Here is a 15066-nt window from a genome sequence, read left to right on the forward strand (position 1 = left end):
GATTCGGTTTGGTTATTTAGGATGCCGATTCAAAAAATTGCATTGCATAGACCACATTAGCTCTAGTTTCTGATACAGAACATATGCCATCCAGCAGTCACCATCTGTTTGCCCACAGGAAACCATATTTAATCTAGAGCTCATGTGGTCTATCCAATGCAATTTTCTGAATCAGCCCCAAATAATCCAAGGAACAGGCCTAAAAACAAAGACACCAAGGCGCCCCCCACTTCCAGGCACCACATGGAACAGCTCCGCTCAGGGGAGGGAGCGGGAGGACAAAGCACCTGTCTGGAGGCTTGTAGTCACGCCTTTCATAAGTAGTCAGCCTCTGCCCTCCCAACATCTCAGTTGCCTCAGCACTATAAGAAGTTTTTGTGAGACCAGTCACTCTCATTGCAATGGTTTAGTAAAGGTGAGGCCACGAACCATATTTTAGTTCTTGGGGACCACTGGTGGTCCACAAGTTGTGAACAACTGACTTAAACTAAGGAACTGTTCAGATATAGAGAAGTAGCATCCTCTGGTTCAATACTAAATACCCTGGTAGTTGTTTGCAGTTGAAAGTTGCTATAGACTTAGTCAAGAAAATAAATTTCTCACTGTTGAAGAGTCTACTAGAAAGTTCCTCTGTTCTATACCTCTTATCTAACCACTCCACGTCCCTTGTAATGGGATCACTCAGGGGCCAATGCAGAAGGAATTGGTTAGAAACCTGTTTCTGCAAACTCTTTAGAAGACGAAAGGAGTCTGACAGGCCTCTTTACAGCACTAGTCTGAGAAACCAGTTTAGGATGCTCAATACACAGCTTTGGGAGGGGGTTAGGAACAGATGAAGACAAACTAGAATTTGTAGTCAACGCATATATGGCTCACTGAATATTCAATCGCTATATAGGTATCTGTTCAATGATGAAATAATGATGTGACTTGGAACAAGCTAATAATGTATTTCCAAAACCTACAGAGGTTCCTTTCTGAAGGGACAACTGTGTGATAATCATTCTATTACAAAGCCTCCTTAGCTTATTTATGATTCAATAAAATTTACTGATTAAGTGACTGCAGTAGACAAGATTTTTGACCAGAGAAAAACAAATATTTGTTGCAATGCAAACATACGAGTTCAGGTACTTTATTATTATTATTATTATTATTATTATTATTATTATTATTATTATTATTATTATTTGGAGCAGCTAGTTTTGAAGAAGTAAGTACAAAAGCAGCAATTTCACAGCAACGCATTAGTGGCTTTATTGGCATAAGTAGAATTAATATGCTTTGATTTACCATCATGCAGTCAATGAATGCAAATGCACCAATAAACTCATTGAATAAGTATTCAACAAAATGAGCAATAAAGGGTTCACAAGGAAAACTCTGAATATAAATACCAAATGTTTTAAAAAAAAATCAGCCAAGAAGCTTCTATCTACATGAAAACGAAACACATAAAATCTTGATGCAAAAAGTAAGTACCGGAGAAATGACCAAGAGTTCACTGCCGACCAAGTCAAACACTCTCACAGTTCCTGTGCTTTCACTGTAGGCAAGCAAAGTGCAATCGTGGCTCCATGCTACGCGTCTCCACTGTGGGTTGGGATCCTTCGGGACTAAAGGGGTAGGAAAAAGAATTGTCTTTAATAAAGCCAAAGCTAAAGTTCCATAAGTTTGTTGTTATTCTTTGAAAAGCTACATTGGAATGGACTCAGCTTTCCCAATTGGATATTGATACTAACATCCAGTCCAACCTCCTGCAAGAAAATCGCATTCAAAGCACCCCCGACAGATGGCCATCCAGCCTCTGCTTAAAAGCCTCCAAAGGAGCCTTCACCACACTCCGGGGCAGAGAGTTCCACTGCTGAACAGCTCTCACAGATAGGAAGTTATTCCTAATGCTCAGGTGGAATCTCCTTTCCTGTAGTTTGAAGCCATTATTCCTTATCCTAGTCTGTAGGGCAGCTCCACAAGCTTGCTCCCTCCTCCCTATGACTTACCCTCACATATTTATACATGGCTCTCATCATGTCTCCTCCCAGCCTTTTCTTCTGCAGGCTAAACATGCCCAGCGCTTTAAGCTGCTCCTCATAGGGCTTGTTCTCCAGACCCTTAATCATTTTAGTCGCCCTCCTCTGGACACCTTCCAGCTTGTCAACATCTCCCTTCAACTGCAGTGCCCAAAATTGGACACAGTATTCCAGGTGTGGTCTGGCCAAGGCAGAATAGAGTGGAAGCATGACTTCCCTGGATCTAGGAACTATACTCCTATTAATGCAGGCCAAAATCCCATTGGCCCTTTTTGCCGTCGCATCACATTATTGGCTCATGTTTACCTTGTCGTCCATAAGGACTCCAAGATCTTTTTCACATGCATTGCTGTCGAGTCAGGAGTCCCCCATTCTGTATCTTTGCATGTCATTTTTCTGCCTAAGTGGAGTGTCTTGCATTTGTCCCTGTTGAACTTCATTTTGTTAGTTTTGACCCATCTCCCTAATCTGTTAAGATCATTTTGAATTCTGCTCGTCTTCTGGAGTATTAGCTATCCCTCCCAATTTGGTGTCATCTGCAGACTTGATGATCATGCCTTCTAACCCTTCATCTAAGTCATTAATAAAGATGTCAAACAGAACTGGGCCCAGGACGGAACCCTCTTATGGCACTCCACTCGTCACTTCTTTCCAGGATTAAGAGGTAAGCACCTGTTGGGTTCATTCACCAATTACAGATCCACCTAAGCAAACTTTTGCCTAGCCCAGATATGCTAATCTACTTATTTAAACATTAGATATTATTATGCTAATTGTCAATAAAAGAAAATTTTCAAATTGAAAGAAAGAAACCAAGAATTAGATGTCTGCTGATAAAAGGAACTATCTTGCCATATGAATGAGTTTAATAAAAATGCTGGGAAAATCTACCAACGGAAGTGTTTTATAGATGCTCAATAAGCTCATTTCTAATAGAAATCCATAATGAATTACCAAACTGAACATGATAATAATGACTTATGAACATATTGCAGCTTTTTGGTCTAACATTGTTACTAATGTGGGTATCAAAAGTCACATACCTTGACATTTTCCAATGACAGACCCGAACTCATCCTTTGCAGATCTGAAACAGTTAATTTGACTATGTTATATATAACATTTCATGCAACAAATGTTTACCATTAATTATAGTGCTGTCGTTTATTCTCTGTTTAAAGCATCAGCACCCAAGTCTCCAAATTGGATTATTTAACTGCAATTTCTGCCTGCCTGAACAAAATGGGAAGATAGTTATGTTCCAGACTGCTGTATTGTTTACCTTACCTTATCTCTATACATTGGTCTTGAACAGCTGCTAACAGTTTTCCATTGCTGAAGAGAGAAAAAGGATGGGATAAATATTTCAAGAAAAAAGGTATCAAAAACAAGTTTACAGATTGAGTATCCCTTATGTGAAATGCTTGGAACCAGAAGTGCTACAGATTTTAGAACTTTTTCTCCCAGATTTTGGAATATTTGTATTTGCACATATGTACATAATGAGATATCTTGGAAATGAGAGCCATATCTACACATGAAAATCCCCTTCTACTCTCAGCATACTATAGAGTTATACTAGAAAACCTAGAGATTCCTAAAATTCTCTAGGAATTTGCTACATCCTCGAATGCAACTTTGTGGTATCTTCTGGATAAAGTTTACTATAGAACTACCTGGAGGATCTAGTAAATATCTAGGGATGCCATTTCCCCTCAGGCACAGATAAATGAAACTGCAAATATATGTTTTGGTTACAGGATCTTCGTGTATTCTTCAAAACTGAGGAAAATTGCTGAAGCAGAGATCCATGAGAACTACATTTAGGTTTTGATTAAGGGGGAAACAAAAATTCTACATATTAATAGTAACTTATTTTCTCTTCTTGGATGTTATTAAGAACAAATTCCCAGTACCATTACCAGGAGGAGAGGACTTAGACCCTGCCAACATTTTTCATCTTCCTTTACTTCTATCCATCATGTTCAACAGGGAAGTAGCAGTTGATCAATCTCTAGAAGGCCATAGATTTCCCCTTGCCTAAGTGATGGGAAGTAAGCTTCATGTTCAAAAAGCAAAACAAAGTGACCTCTTACCTTGAAAGCACTAAATGCCAGTTGATCTGCTTATTGACCAGGCGGATGAGTCCAACAGGGAGGGAAGATTTTGCAGGACTAAAAGTACAAAATGAGTTATGTTGGAATGTAAAAGAGCTCAAGCAGCAGAATTGTGGAAAAGACACGAAATATTATGTTAGAAAAGGTCTGATGAGGGCCAGGATATAGATTCATATGGTGGGGGGGATTTACAACTCTTCCATAAATGTGGCCGCATAATATTTGTTATGCAACAACACTCCCCAAATATGGAATAAACGTCATTGGTTATTCTGAAGAGGGCATTATTTTGCATGTTAAATTGAATTAAGTTTTTTCACAGACACAACGCTTTTCATCAGCATAATAGGAAATGAAGCAATTCCTCTTCTCCCTTTCCCACACTCAAAATCTGATCTTATAGAGGAGAAATTTTCATCATATGAGTGGATATCTGCTAGCATACTACTTAATTTCACCTCATGTTTTATCCTACCATTATTTAATTTTTCAAGAGTTAATATTATTTTAACTGCAGTTTGTTTTATGGAAAACTTGGATCTAAATGACTAATAAAGAAATACCTATTGAAAAGCAGAATTATCTGTTTTTAATAACTTTTCAGATTAGACTCTTACTCCAAAATAGGATCATAGAATTACTGAGCTGGAGGAGACCATCCAGTGCCATCCAGTTCGACCCCCTTCCATGCAGGACCACACAATTTATTTAAGTAAGACACTGTTACATAAAGATTATTACAATCTGGCACTAATCCAGTAGGAGAACATGCACACAAAAATCAATGTCTATTTCCAAAGAGTAAAACTTCACACCAGACATTCTTTCCATCAACCTAATGCTACTGTGGCCATCAGCCGGATAAGACAATAATTTGTGATCATGCTCCTTCATGTGCTCAAGACCAACGTAAGTCGGGCCTGTGACAAATTTATATTTAATAACGTAACTTACCTGTACCATAAGTAACGAAGTAAAAATAAGGCAGGACCTATAAAATAAGAAACTATTTAGAAATTTGGATGGGGTAGGACCAGAAGAATATGCCACTTTGCTGTGGATATTTTGTACATTTACTCTGGATTTGTTCTTCAGGGAAACACACACCAGCAAAACATGGAAGAACCTCGTGATTGTTATTTTCAGCTTCCTTAAATTATTGATTGTATAGTGGAAAGGAAAAGAGGGAAAAAGAAGAATTTACTCTCATCCAGTTCCTACATTCTCCAGGTAAAAAAAAACCTGTTAGAGAATCTTCACCTGATATGTCTGTCAAGAACTCCATGATCAAAGTCCATATCAGAAGGAAGCAGAAATGTCAGAGATAACAGAGGGATTCTTCTTCTTTTTACCCATCTTAAAAATAACAGTAATACCTCTGTCTCCACAGGAAGTGAGGGTCGGGAAGGATTAAGGTATGAGACTGCACCTTTTTGGAAAGGTCTCAAAGGGTACATCTACAATGCAGACTTAATGCAGTTTGACACCACTTTAACTGCCATGGCTCAATGCTGTAGAATCCTGGCAGTTGTCTTTGGCAGATATGGTGAAAGAACTTGTGAAACAACAATTTCCAGGATTTCATACCACTGAATCATGGTAGTAAAGGTGGTGTCAAACTGCATTAATTCTATTCCACTCCTGGAGTCACACATTTTGTGTCAGAGCTCCAGATATCATACTCAGACCCAGACAAAGCAAAACCCATCATTACTGAGTGTTGTACATACTCAAACCTCCATATGCTATCACCATGCAATGACATGGTCGACCACCCGAAAGCCTCAGACATTACATCTTATCATAATGATTTATTGATACAGTGACATCACTGTGCCAGGTGCTTTGCAACTAAAAGAGAACAAAACAGTTACTATCTCATCTGCCCATAAGATTACAATCTACAGTTATACAATCCTAGAGTTTTTCAGTGCTTTCAGTTGCCTAAAATACCAATAGATAATTGAATTCCCCTCTATTCATTAAATGAGGTACAAAGAAAAGATGACTTCAATAGAACAAAAATAAATGGTTCTAGCTCTTGCACCAGAGGTGTCACAGTATGCCACATTGTGCTGGTGTCATAAATCATTACATGTATCATTACACAAAGTCTTAATGGGTCACAAATGTCAATCCATAATAAATATTGCTACTGTGACTTAACATCACCAAACTACCCATTCTTATATGATACACTTCAAGTGTACAGGAAATTGTTAAGAGATTTCAGGAACATCCAACAACAGACAGAAGACTTATATGAAATGGATGTAAGCTTGTCAGGAAAACAGAGAAGATAAATTAAGGAAGAAGGATGCAATACCCAGTAATTATTATGCAACACATGTTGTACTTGGCCACCAGAACAACAGGTATATGATAACAGATAACAAATTGTATAAACAAATCCAATGAATTCACGCCCCATTCATTTCAGTCACGTGAGATCCACCAAGCAATCCATCAGCACAAGCCATGCATATTTACCTGTAATTGCTCTAGTGATGATAAACGATGCCCCATGCTTTCGGTTGCCTCTTGGCTGCAAATTACAAGACGGGAGTGAGTTTGCAGCAACTGAACTGTTATTCCACAGCTTTCCAAATGAAAGGAGTTTATGAATTATCCGTTGGGCTGAGCAACTATGTAAAATTCTACTTTGACTGCAGCTCTAAGGGCATTTTCAGGAAGAGTTTTGCAGGTGAGCACAACAGTCCCAAGCCATGGCAGGGCAGCCCTGATGATTAAAGAAATGGCACTAGAAATCCCAAATTTGTAATAAGGTCACACGCAGAAAAATATGACTTTCTATTTGCAGAATCCAACACAGAAAACCAGCATGATGTGATGTGAGCATTAAACTAGCACTCTGGAGACTAGGATTCGAATCCTCACTCAGCCATGAAAACCCTGTGATAAGGTTGCCATAAATCGGAAATGACTTGAAGGCACCTAACAACAACACAGAGGTTTAGTGCCAGAGTCATACAGCGATTCATTACTGACTGCTACAGTTATGCATAAAAGGTAAATCTAAACAGGATCCTAAGAAACAAAAACGTCAGCATTAGGAAAAGGATAAATAAAAAAGTAGACTGATCTGAGTTGGTTCTATTTAGCAGAGCAACAGCAATAGTGCACTATAATGGACTATCTTTGACTAGCATCCCCTTTTGCCCTCCGCCTGGATTATGGAACAGCAGCAGTAGTAGTAGTAGTAGTAGTAGAAATAAATAAATAAATAAATAATATAACATAGGTAGGTAGGTAGAAAGAAGATGCCTGAAAATCATATATTACATTCACAGGGATACCCAATGTTCACTAACACCCTACTCCACAAACATATTTGAGGACCTAGGGATAAATTGTGTGTGGGTTTGTGTAAGGACTCGGAATCCTGGTAGTTGAAAGAAATTACTGGGCACGCATTTCTCTAATTCCAAGAAGAGTTGATTTTTGCCACAGGTTCAGATTAATGGATTATGCAGATTAAATAAAATACAAATACAAAAAAGCAAATACCCTGAAGTAGATATTGCAAGCCTGAAGTCTGCGGCTAAGGCTCATCTTTGGTATTTTAATATGTGAATATTTTAATATAAGACTTCTATGGTTACATTTTAACTATGTTTTAATATGGGATTTTAGAGATGTATTTTACTATATTGTGCCCCACCTTGAACCGAAAGGAGAGACGGGTAATAATAATTATTATTATTATTATCATCATCATCATTATTTCTATCCCGCTTTTCTTCCCATAGGGACTCAAGGCAGCTAACAATAACATGACACAACTCAATAAAGTTTTAAAACATGGCAAATAGAAAAAAAATATTTGTATCAGGGGTACAATGCTAAAATACAGTTAAAATGCAATCAAATACATTTAAAATTACATTTAAAAGCTCAACATCCCTCCTCCCAAATGTATTGAATTGTATATTCCCAACACGAGGAACCTTTGAAATGATAGGTCAAAGCCTAGAAATAAATACATAAATAAACCACTTTTCAATTTATCACATAAACTGCTGATTAAAAAGGGAGACGGGGGAAAGGAACAACTCTTATGTTAGACAGTTGCATTCTGTTATGACCTTTTTCTAGCACTGCTGTTAAACTGAATGTAGTTTATTGTCTCAGCATGATTTTAGTGTAGCTCTGAAAGATGTAAAAATGTAAATAAATGATTTTGTTTGCAACTTAATGGTATTCTTGTACACTGAACTCTCTGAATGAGCTTTGTGCAGAATTCAGTACAAGTCTTCACTTCAGATTGCCTTTATATACTTAAGAAAAGTAGAATATATAATGTAATATTCTTTTTCTCTCATGAATATCAAGACATCAGAATAAAAGCCTTGCCCATGTTTAGCAAAACATTCTGAATTTCACATTAACTTCTGAATAATTTGGCCACTACTTTGCAAAGATTTCCACTGGAGAAGGAGAGAAGAGAAGTATTTTTTTTTATTTAACTAAATAATTGTGGGGATCCACAATTATTTCTACAAGAGAAACCTGTCACCACTTTGTTGAAACAGTCCAGATCTGGATCAATCAGGGTTCAGGTGGAAAACCTTCAGCGAACTTCTCCACAATGGCATGATGTTCTCATGAAATCCTGTTCACAATCACCTAGATTCACTGAATCAACACGATATACATAAGTCTTGATTTGCATACATGTGCCTTAATGTCACCTAATGATTTATGACAATCCCATGAATTTCAGTTTTCTAAAGCAAGGAATACTCAGAGGCGGTTTTGCCAGTTTCTTCTTCTGAAAAAGAGTATACAGCACAGCTTTCTGTTGGTGATACACTTTTTAGATATAGATCATTTAGCGACACAGTAATTCATTTTTACTAGGAAACAAGGTTAAAAACCCCGCTTTTAAGAGATATGGACACATAGATAAATTGCAATAGGGACATGTATGAGGACACAACTATATCATGAAAATCTTTCATTTATATTTTTAAAATATATGATTTGTAAGATAATAACATACATTTTCAAACTTGTCATTTATGTCAAATTTTAAATTGCAAGAATTAAAAAATGTAACAGTAAAATAACCTATCATTTGAACAGAGATGTATAAGGTTGTTAAGACAAACAGTTTTTGGATATTTGGTGGAATATTAGATAAAAATGCTCACATTTCATCATTTATGTATTTATTTATTTATTTATTTGCTATATTTATACCCTTCTCACCCCAATGAGGACTCAGGGCAGCTTACAATAGGCAACAATTCAATGCCACACAGATATACAATAAAATAAAATAAACATATACACTACATTAAAAACCAAAAAGTTAAAATCATCTCAACATTCAAACCAATTATTAAAACCACGAAATGCAAATCATAGTCTGAAGCTATTCCAGTTGTAATTGCACTGTTGTGTACTCTTAATGCACTGAAAAATTACTGTCCAAAAATCTGGTCCCACAGCCACGTTCTTAATTTCTTTCTGAAGGTCAGGAGGAAGGGAGTTGATCTAATGTCACTGGGGAGGGAGTTCCACAGCCAAGGGGCCACCAATGAGAAGGCCCTGTGCCTTGTCCCCACCAACCGCACCTGCAAAGGAGGTAGGACCAAGAGCCGGGCCTCCCCAGAAGATCTTAGGTGGTTCATAGAGAGAGATACGTTTGGACAGGTAAGCTGAGCTGAAACCGTTTAGGGCTTTATAGGCTAAAGCCAGCACTTTGAACTGTGCTCGATAGCAACCTGGCAGCATTAAGCATACTTAAACTTCCATGTTTCAGTGGTATTGCTTATCTGACACAGACTTGGGCCCCTTCCACATAGCTGTATAAAATCCACAATGAACTGGATTATATGACAGTGTGGACTCAGATAACCCAGTTCAAAGCCGATATTGGCCCCTTCCACACAGCTCTATAAAATCCACACTGAACTGGATTATATGGCAGTGTGGACTCAGATAACCCAGTTCAAAACAAATATTGTGGATTGTCTACCTTGATATTCTGGGTTATATGGCTGTGTGGAAGGGCCCATTGAGGATTATCTGCCTTGATATTTTGGGTTATATAGCTGTGTGGAAGGGCCCTTAGAGGTTTCTCATTATATCTGTGTGAAACACTTACACACTGCAGCCAATATACACTAACACAATTTGCAAAGGTCTGGCCTACAGCTTCTGGTATCAGTTCTCAGACTTTATCTCCTCTACTAGGCCCATGGACATTTTCAGTTTGGCTTCTGTTATATCATCCTCCAAAGGAAACAGAAGGGTTCACATGATAGCTACATAATATTCAAACTACCACAACACTTGAGGATTGTCTTTCTGTGGCACATCGTGAAAAAATATACATGGTCTTGTGACTGCAAATGTTACCGTAGTTCAGTGTTTATTATCATCATCTATTTTTCCTCCCAAGAGAATTAATGACATCACTTGCTCAAATAATAGCTAATTAAGGTACTATGTAAAACTTCCTGTTTCATTTGAGTTTTCAAATAACTTTCTCTGGAGTTAAGATGCATGATAATTATGTTTAAGGTTAGAAACAATTGCTTTGGGACACAAAATCGAAACTGTGATTGAATGAAACAATTCTTGACCTTTGTGCCTTCAAATCAACATAAGGTAACTCCATTAATTTCACAGGGGTTTCTAAGGCAGGGTGGTTTTGCCAATTCCCTCCTCTGAAATATAGCTTGTAGCACTTATTATTCACTGGCAGTCTGCAGTCCAACTACTCATCATAACTGCCCCTGTTTAGGTTCCAAGATCAAACAAGATATGGTACACTGACTTAATTGCATGTGTACATATATGTGTGTGCTGTTAACTTATGGAAACCCCATTAACTTCATTGGGGTTTCTTAGATAAGGAATGTACCAGTTCCTTTCTCTGTAAAACAAGACTACTGCACCAAGTATTCATTCATCTCCAATCCAAATACTAACCAAGGTGGACCGTGCATAACTTCCAAGGATATGGTGCCTTCAGCGTATTTAGGCCTCCTTAGGACATGCATGTATGTGCCTTCAAGCTGCCTGTGGACTGATTATCATAAAGTTCTCTTAGGCAAGGTACATTCAGAGGTAGTCTAGCATTCAGCAATCGGATCCATGGACGTACTGGTGAATTTAATGGTGAATTTTAAACTCCACTGTATGCCTTGTTTTTGTTTTGTGTATTTTGATACGTATTTTATTGAGGTATGTTTTAGTACGTGTATTTTACAGTGTTTTAAAATGATTATGTATCTGTTTATGTTTGTAACAATGCTGTAATCTGCCTCAAGCCGTGAAGAGAGGCAGTCAAGAAATAAAATGATTGTTGTTGTTGTTGTTGTTGTTGTTGTTATTATGTTGTTGTTGTCGAAGGCTTTCATGGCCAGAATCACTGGGTTGCTGTGAGTTTTCCGGGCTGTATGGCCATATTCCAGAAGCATTCTCTCCTGATGTTTGAAATCATGAAAATGAAGAAAATCTGGCTATCAGTATTAAAAATAACTCTAAAATCAGGTCAGTAAATAAACAACAACACTTAGAAGATAGGAGAATTCAAGATGAGAAACAATCAGGGACAGTTAACTCCTCCCAACAAAGGATTCCCCCAGGCAGGAAATAGCCAGGCTTTGAAACTGCAAGGTCATTCAATGCTAATCAAGGTGGCAAATTGCAACATTCATACTTGCCTCAAGCAGACATGAGATTTTTCATCCATCCTGTACATTCCACAGATATATAAATCCACTTGCATAGTTTCCAACAGACCTCAAAACCTGAGGATGCCTGCCATAGATGTGGGTGAAACGTCAGGAGAGAATGCTTCTGGAACATGGCCATACAGAAGCATGGGTCATAGCAACCCATTATTATTATTATTATTATTATTATTATTATTATTATTATTATTACTACTACTACTACTACTGCTACTATTACTACTGTAGGATGCACCCACACTGTACAACTAACACACACTGAGAACAATTTAATTGCCATGGCCTCAGTGGCATGAAATCCTGGGAGTTGAAGTTTGAGTAAGGCGCCACCAGTCTTTGGCGGAGATGGCTAAAAAACTTGTAAAACTACAACTCTCCAAACTCCACAGCTATTAAAGTGTTGTCAAGCTGCATTAACTGTACAGTGTTGATGCATCCTACCGTACGTTGATTCCTGCTATGGGCTTGGAATATGGGATAGGTAACCTTTAGCAGAGTGGTATTGCTGGATTCCCTTCAAAGGTGTATTTTTACCTACAGTTCTACACTTTATTATTATTATTATTATTTATACCCCACTTAATCAGTGGTGCAGCAGGCTAAACCACTGAGCTGCTGAACTTGCTGACCGACAGGTTGGCGGTTCGAATCCTGGGAGCAAGGTGAGCTCCTGCTGTTAGCCCCAGCTTGTCAACCTAGCAGTTCAAAAACATGCAAATGTGAGATCAAAAGGTACCACTCCAGTGGAAACATAACAACATTCCATGCCGGCCATATGACCTTGGAGGCGTCTACTGACAACACTGGCTCTTCGGCTTAGAAATGGAGATGAGCACCAACCCTCAGAGTTGGACATGACTAGACTCAAAGTCAAAGGCCTTTACTTTTTCTCTGTGTGTATTTGTAGTGTTTTTGCTGTGTGTATGTATTTAAATTGTTTTGTAACCCACCTAGAGCCATGAGGGGCGGCAGGTAAGAAATAAAATATACGAATATAGGTAAAGGTAAAGGTTTCCTCTGAAATTAAGTCGTCGTATCTGTGAGGGAACACTGAATTGTTGCCTCGGCTGCTCTGAGTCCCCTTTGGGATGAGAAGGAGAGGGTATAAATATAGCAAATAAGGTAAAAAGGTAAAGGTTTCCCCTGACATTAAATCTAGTTGTTTCAGACTCTGGGAGTTGGTGCTCATCTCCATTTCTAAGCCAGAGAGACAGCGTTGTCCGTAGACACCTCCTAGGTCATGTGGCCAGCGTGACTGCATAGAGCACCGTTACCTTCGTGCCAAAGCGGTACCTATGTATCTACTCACATTGGCATGTTTTTGAACTGCTAGGTTGCCAAAAGCTGGGGCCAACCATGGGAGATCACCCTGCTCCCCGGATTTGAACCGCCAACCTTTCGGTCAGCAAGTTCAGCTAATCTGTTGCACCACGGGGGGCTCCAAATATACAAACAAGTAAACACTTTGATTGCTATGGCCCCATGCTATGGGATCCTGGGATTTGTAGTTTGGCAGTCTTTGGCAGTGAAATAAATGAGAAATTACAGCTCCCAGGATTCGCCGGCATTGAGCGATGGCAGTTTTAAAAAGTGGTGCCAAACTACATTAATTCTAGAGTGTAGGTGCGCCTTCTCTCCCTCCCTCTCTCCCTCCTGCTACGTGGCTCCTTTCATGGCAGAGGAGGGCTGCTGCTGGGCAGAAGACCCACCTGCACTTCAATCTCCGGGGGCCACTCTGTGGTGATCAGCAAGTCGTAAAGGATGTTCTCCTCTTCCTCGTCGCTTGCTACTGCTGGCGCGTCTCCTCCTCCTCTTCCCTCTGCCTCTGACTCCGCGTCAGCAGCAGCAGCCATGATCGCAGCCCTACAGACAGCACCACTCACAGCTGCTACGGCAGCCGGCGGAGGCCAAATTGCTTCACGGGAGCAAAGTTTCCCCGCGCGCTTTTTTTTTAACAGCAGCACCTTTCTCCAAAGGCCGCCCTCCTCTTGCCCTTGGATGCAGATTCGAACTGCTTTATATATATTTATTATATATATATATATATATATATATATATATATATATATATATATATATATGAAAAATGCTAACTTGATTATGTTTTATTAATTTATTGTTGTTGTTGTTTTATTGTGCTTTTAATTAGCTGGTTGTCATGAAGAAAATACTACTGGAAATAATTTCATTCTATTTTCACTTCTGGAATCAAATAATTGCCTCAGCCACCAACCACGATTGTGCAGGAGTAGCATTCAGACTCTGAAAGGAGAAAAACTGTTGTTTAAAATAGTATTATAGAATAGTAGAGTTGGAAGCGATCCCATGGGCCATCTAATCCAACCCACTGCCACGCAGGAAAAGAACAATCAAAATATCCCTCACAGATGGTAATCCAAACTCTGTTTAAAAGCTTCTAAGGAAGGAACTTCCACCACACTCCGAGGCAGAGAGTTCCACTGCTGAACAGCGCTCACAATTAGGAAGTTCTTCCTAATTTTCAGGTGGAATCTCCTTCCCCATAGTTTGAACCCATTGCTCCAAGCAGGGCTGTAGCCAAGGAGGTGGGCAGGGGTTCAACCCCCCCCCCCCCCTTGGAGTTTTTCAGGTTTTAAATAAAACCTGGTTTACTCATGAATTTTAACTGATTAACCAAATCCCCATGAGTGTCCACTGAACTCTATCTGTCTTGAGTGTCCACTGAAGTTTATTGTTGGAGCCTGATTTCTAAATTATTTTGCATTATGGAATTACTCTTCATGATTTGCTTAAAAAAAAAAAAAGGTTTCAACCACACACACACCTCTTCCAAAAAAATTTTCTGGCTATGGCCCTGGCACCAAGTCCTAGTCTCCAGGGAAGCAAAAAAAAAACCCTGCTCACTTTTACTTATGGCATCCTTTCACATATTTATCGTCTCCTCTCAGCCTTCTCTTCTGCAGGATAAACATCGCCAACTCTTTAAGTCACTCCTCATAGAGATACATAGGAGCCTCTAGTGGAGCAATGGGTTAAACCCTTGTACTGGCAGGACTGCTGACTTGAAGGTTGGGTTGCTGAGCTGAAGGTTGCCAGTTCGAATCCAGGGAGAACATGGATGAGCTCCCTCTGTCACTTCCAGCTCCCCATGCGGGAACATGAGATAAGCTTGGTAAAAACATCAAACATCCTGGCGTCCCCTGGGCAACG

At 39.0% G+C, this 15066-nt stretch overlaps 1 protein-coding gene across 6 annotated transcripts in view; it reads right to left on the reverse strand.

Moving 5' to 3' along the window:
• nbas (NBAS subunit of NRZ tethering complex) overlaps positions 1-13763 on the reverse strand; it is a 294693-nt gene extending 280930 nt beyond the window's left edge. For 2 of the 6 annotated variants that reach the window (XM_062983871.1, XM_062983869.1), the window contains exons 1-7: positions 13587-13761; positions 6638-6692; positions 5102-5138; positions 4127-4204; positions 3318-3365; positions 3074-3117; positions 1483-1616 (exon numbers count right to left, since the gene is read on the reverse strand). In XM_062983871.1, the coding sequence (XP_062839941.1) occupies positions 1483-1616; positions 3074-3117; positions 3318-3365; positions 4127-4204; positions 5102-5138; positions 6638-6692; positions 13587-13730 (540 nt within the window). In that variant the 5' untranslated portion in view covers positions 13731-13761. Of the gene's footprint in view, positions 1-1482; positions 1617-3073; positions 3118-3317; positions 3366-4126; positions 4205-5101; positions 5139-6637; positions 6693-13586 lie in introns of all 6 variants that reach the window. The other 4 variants (XM_062983865.1, XM_062983860.1, XM_008117349.3 and 1 more) reach the window with 3 other exon arrangements.
• Positions 13764-15066: the final 1303 nt, after the last annotated feature.

Source organism: Anolis carolinensis, chromosome 1 (assembly GCF_035594765.1).
Source record: "Anolis carolinensis isolate JA03-04 chromosome 1, rAnoCar3.1.pri, whole genome shotgun sequence".
NCBI classification, from domain to species: domain Eukaryota; kingdom Metazoa; phylum Chordata; class Lepidosauria; order Squamata; family Dactyloidae; genus Anolis; species Anolis carolinensis.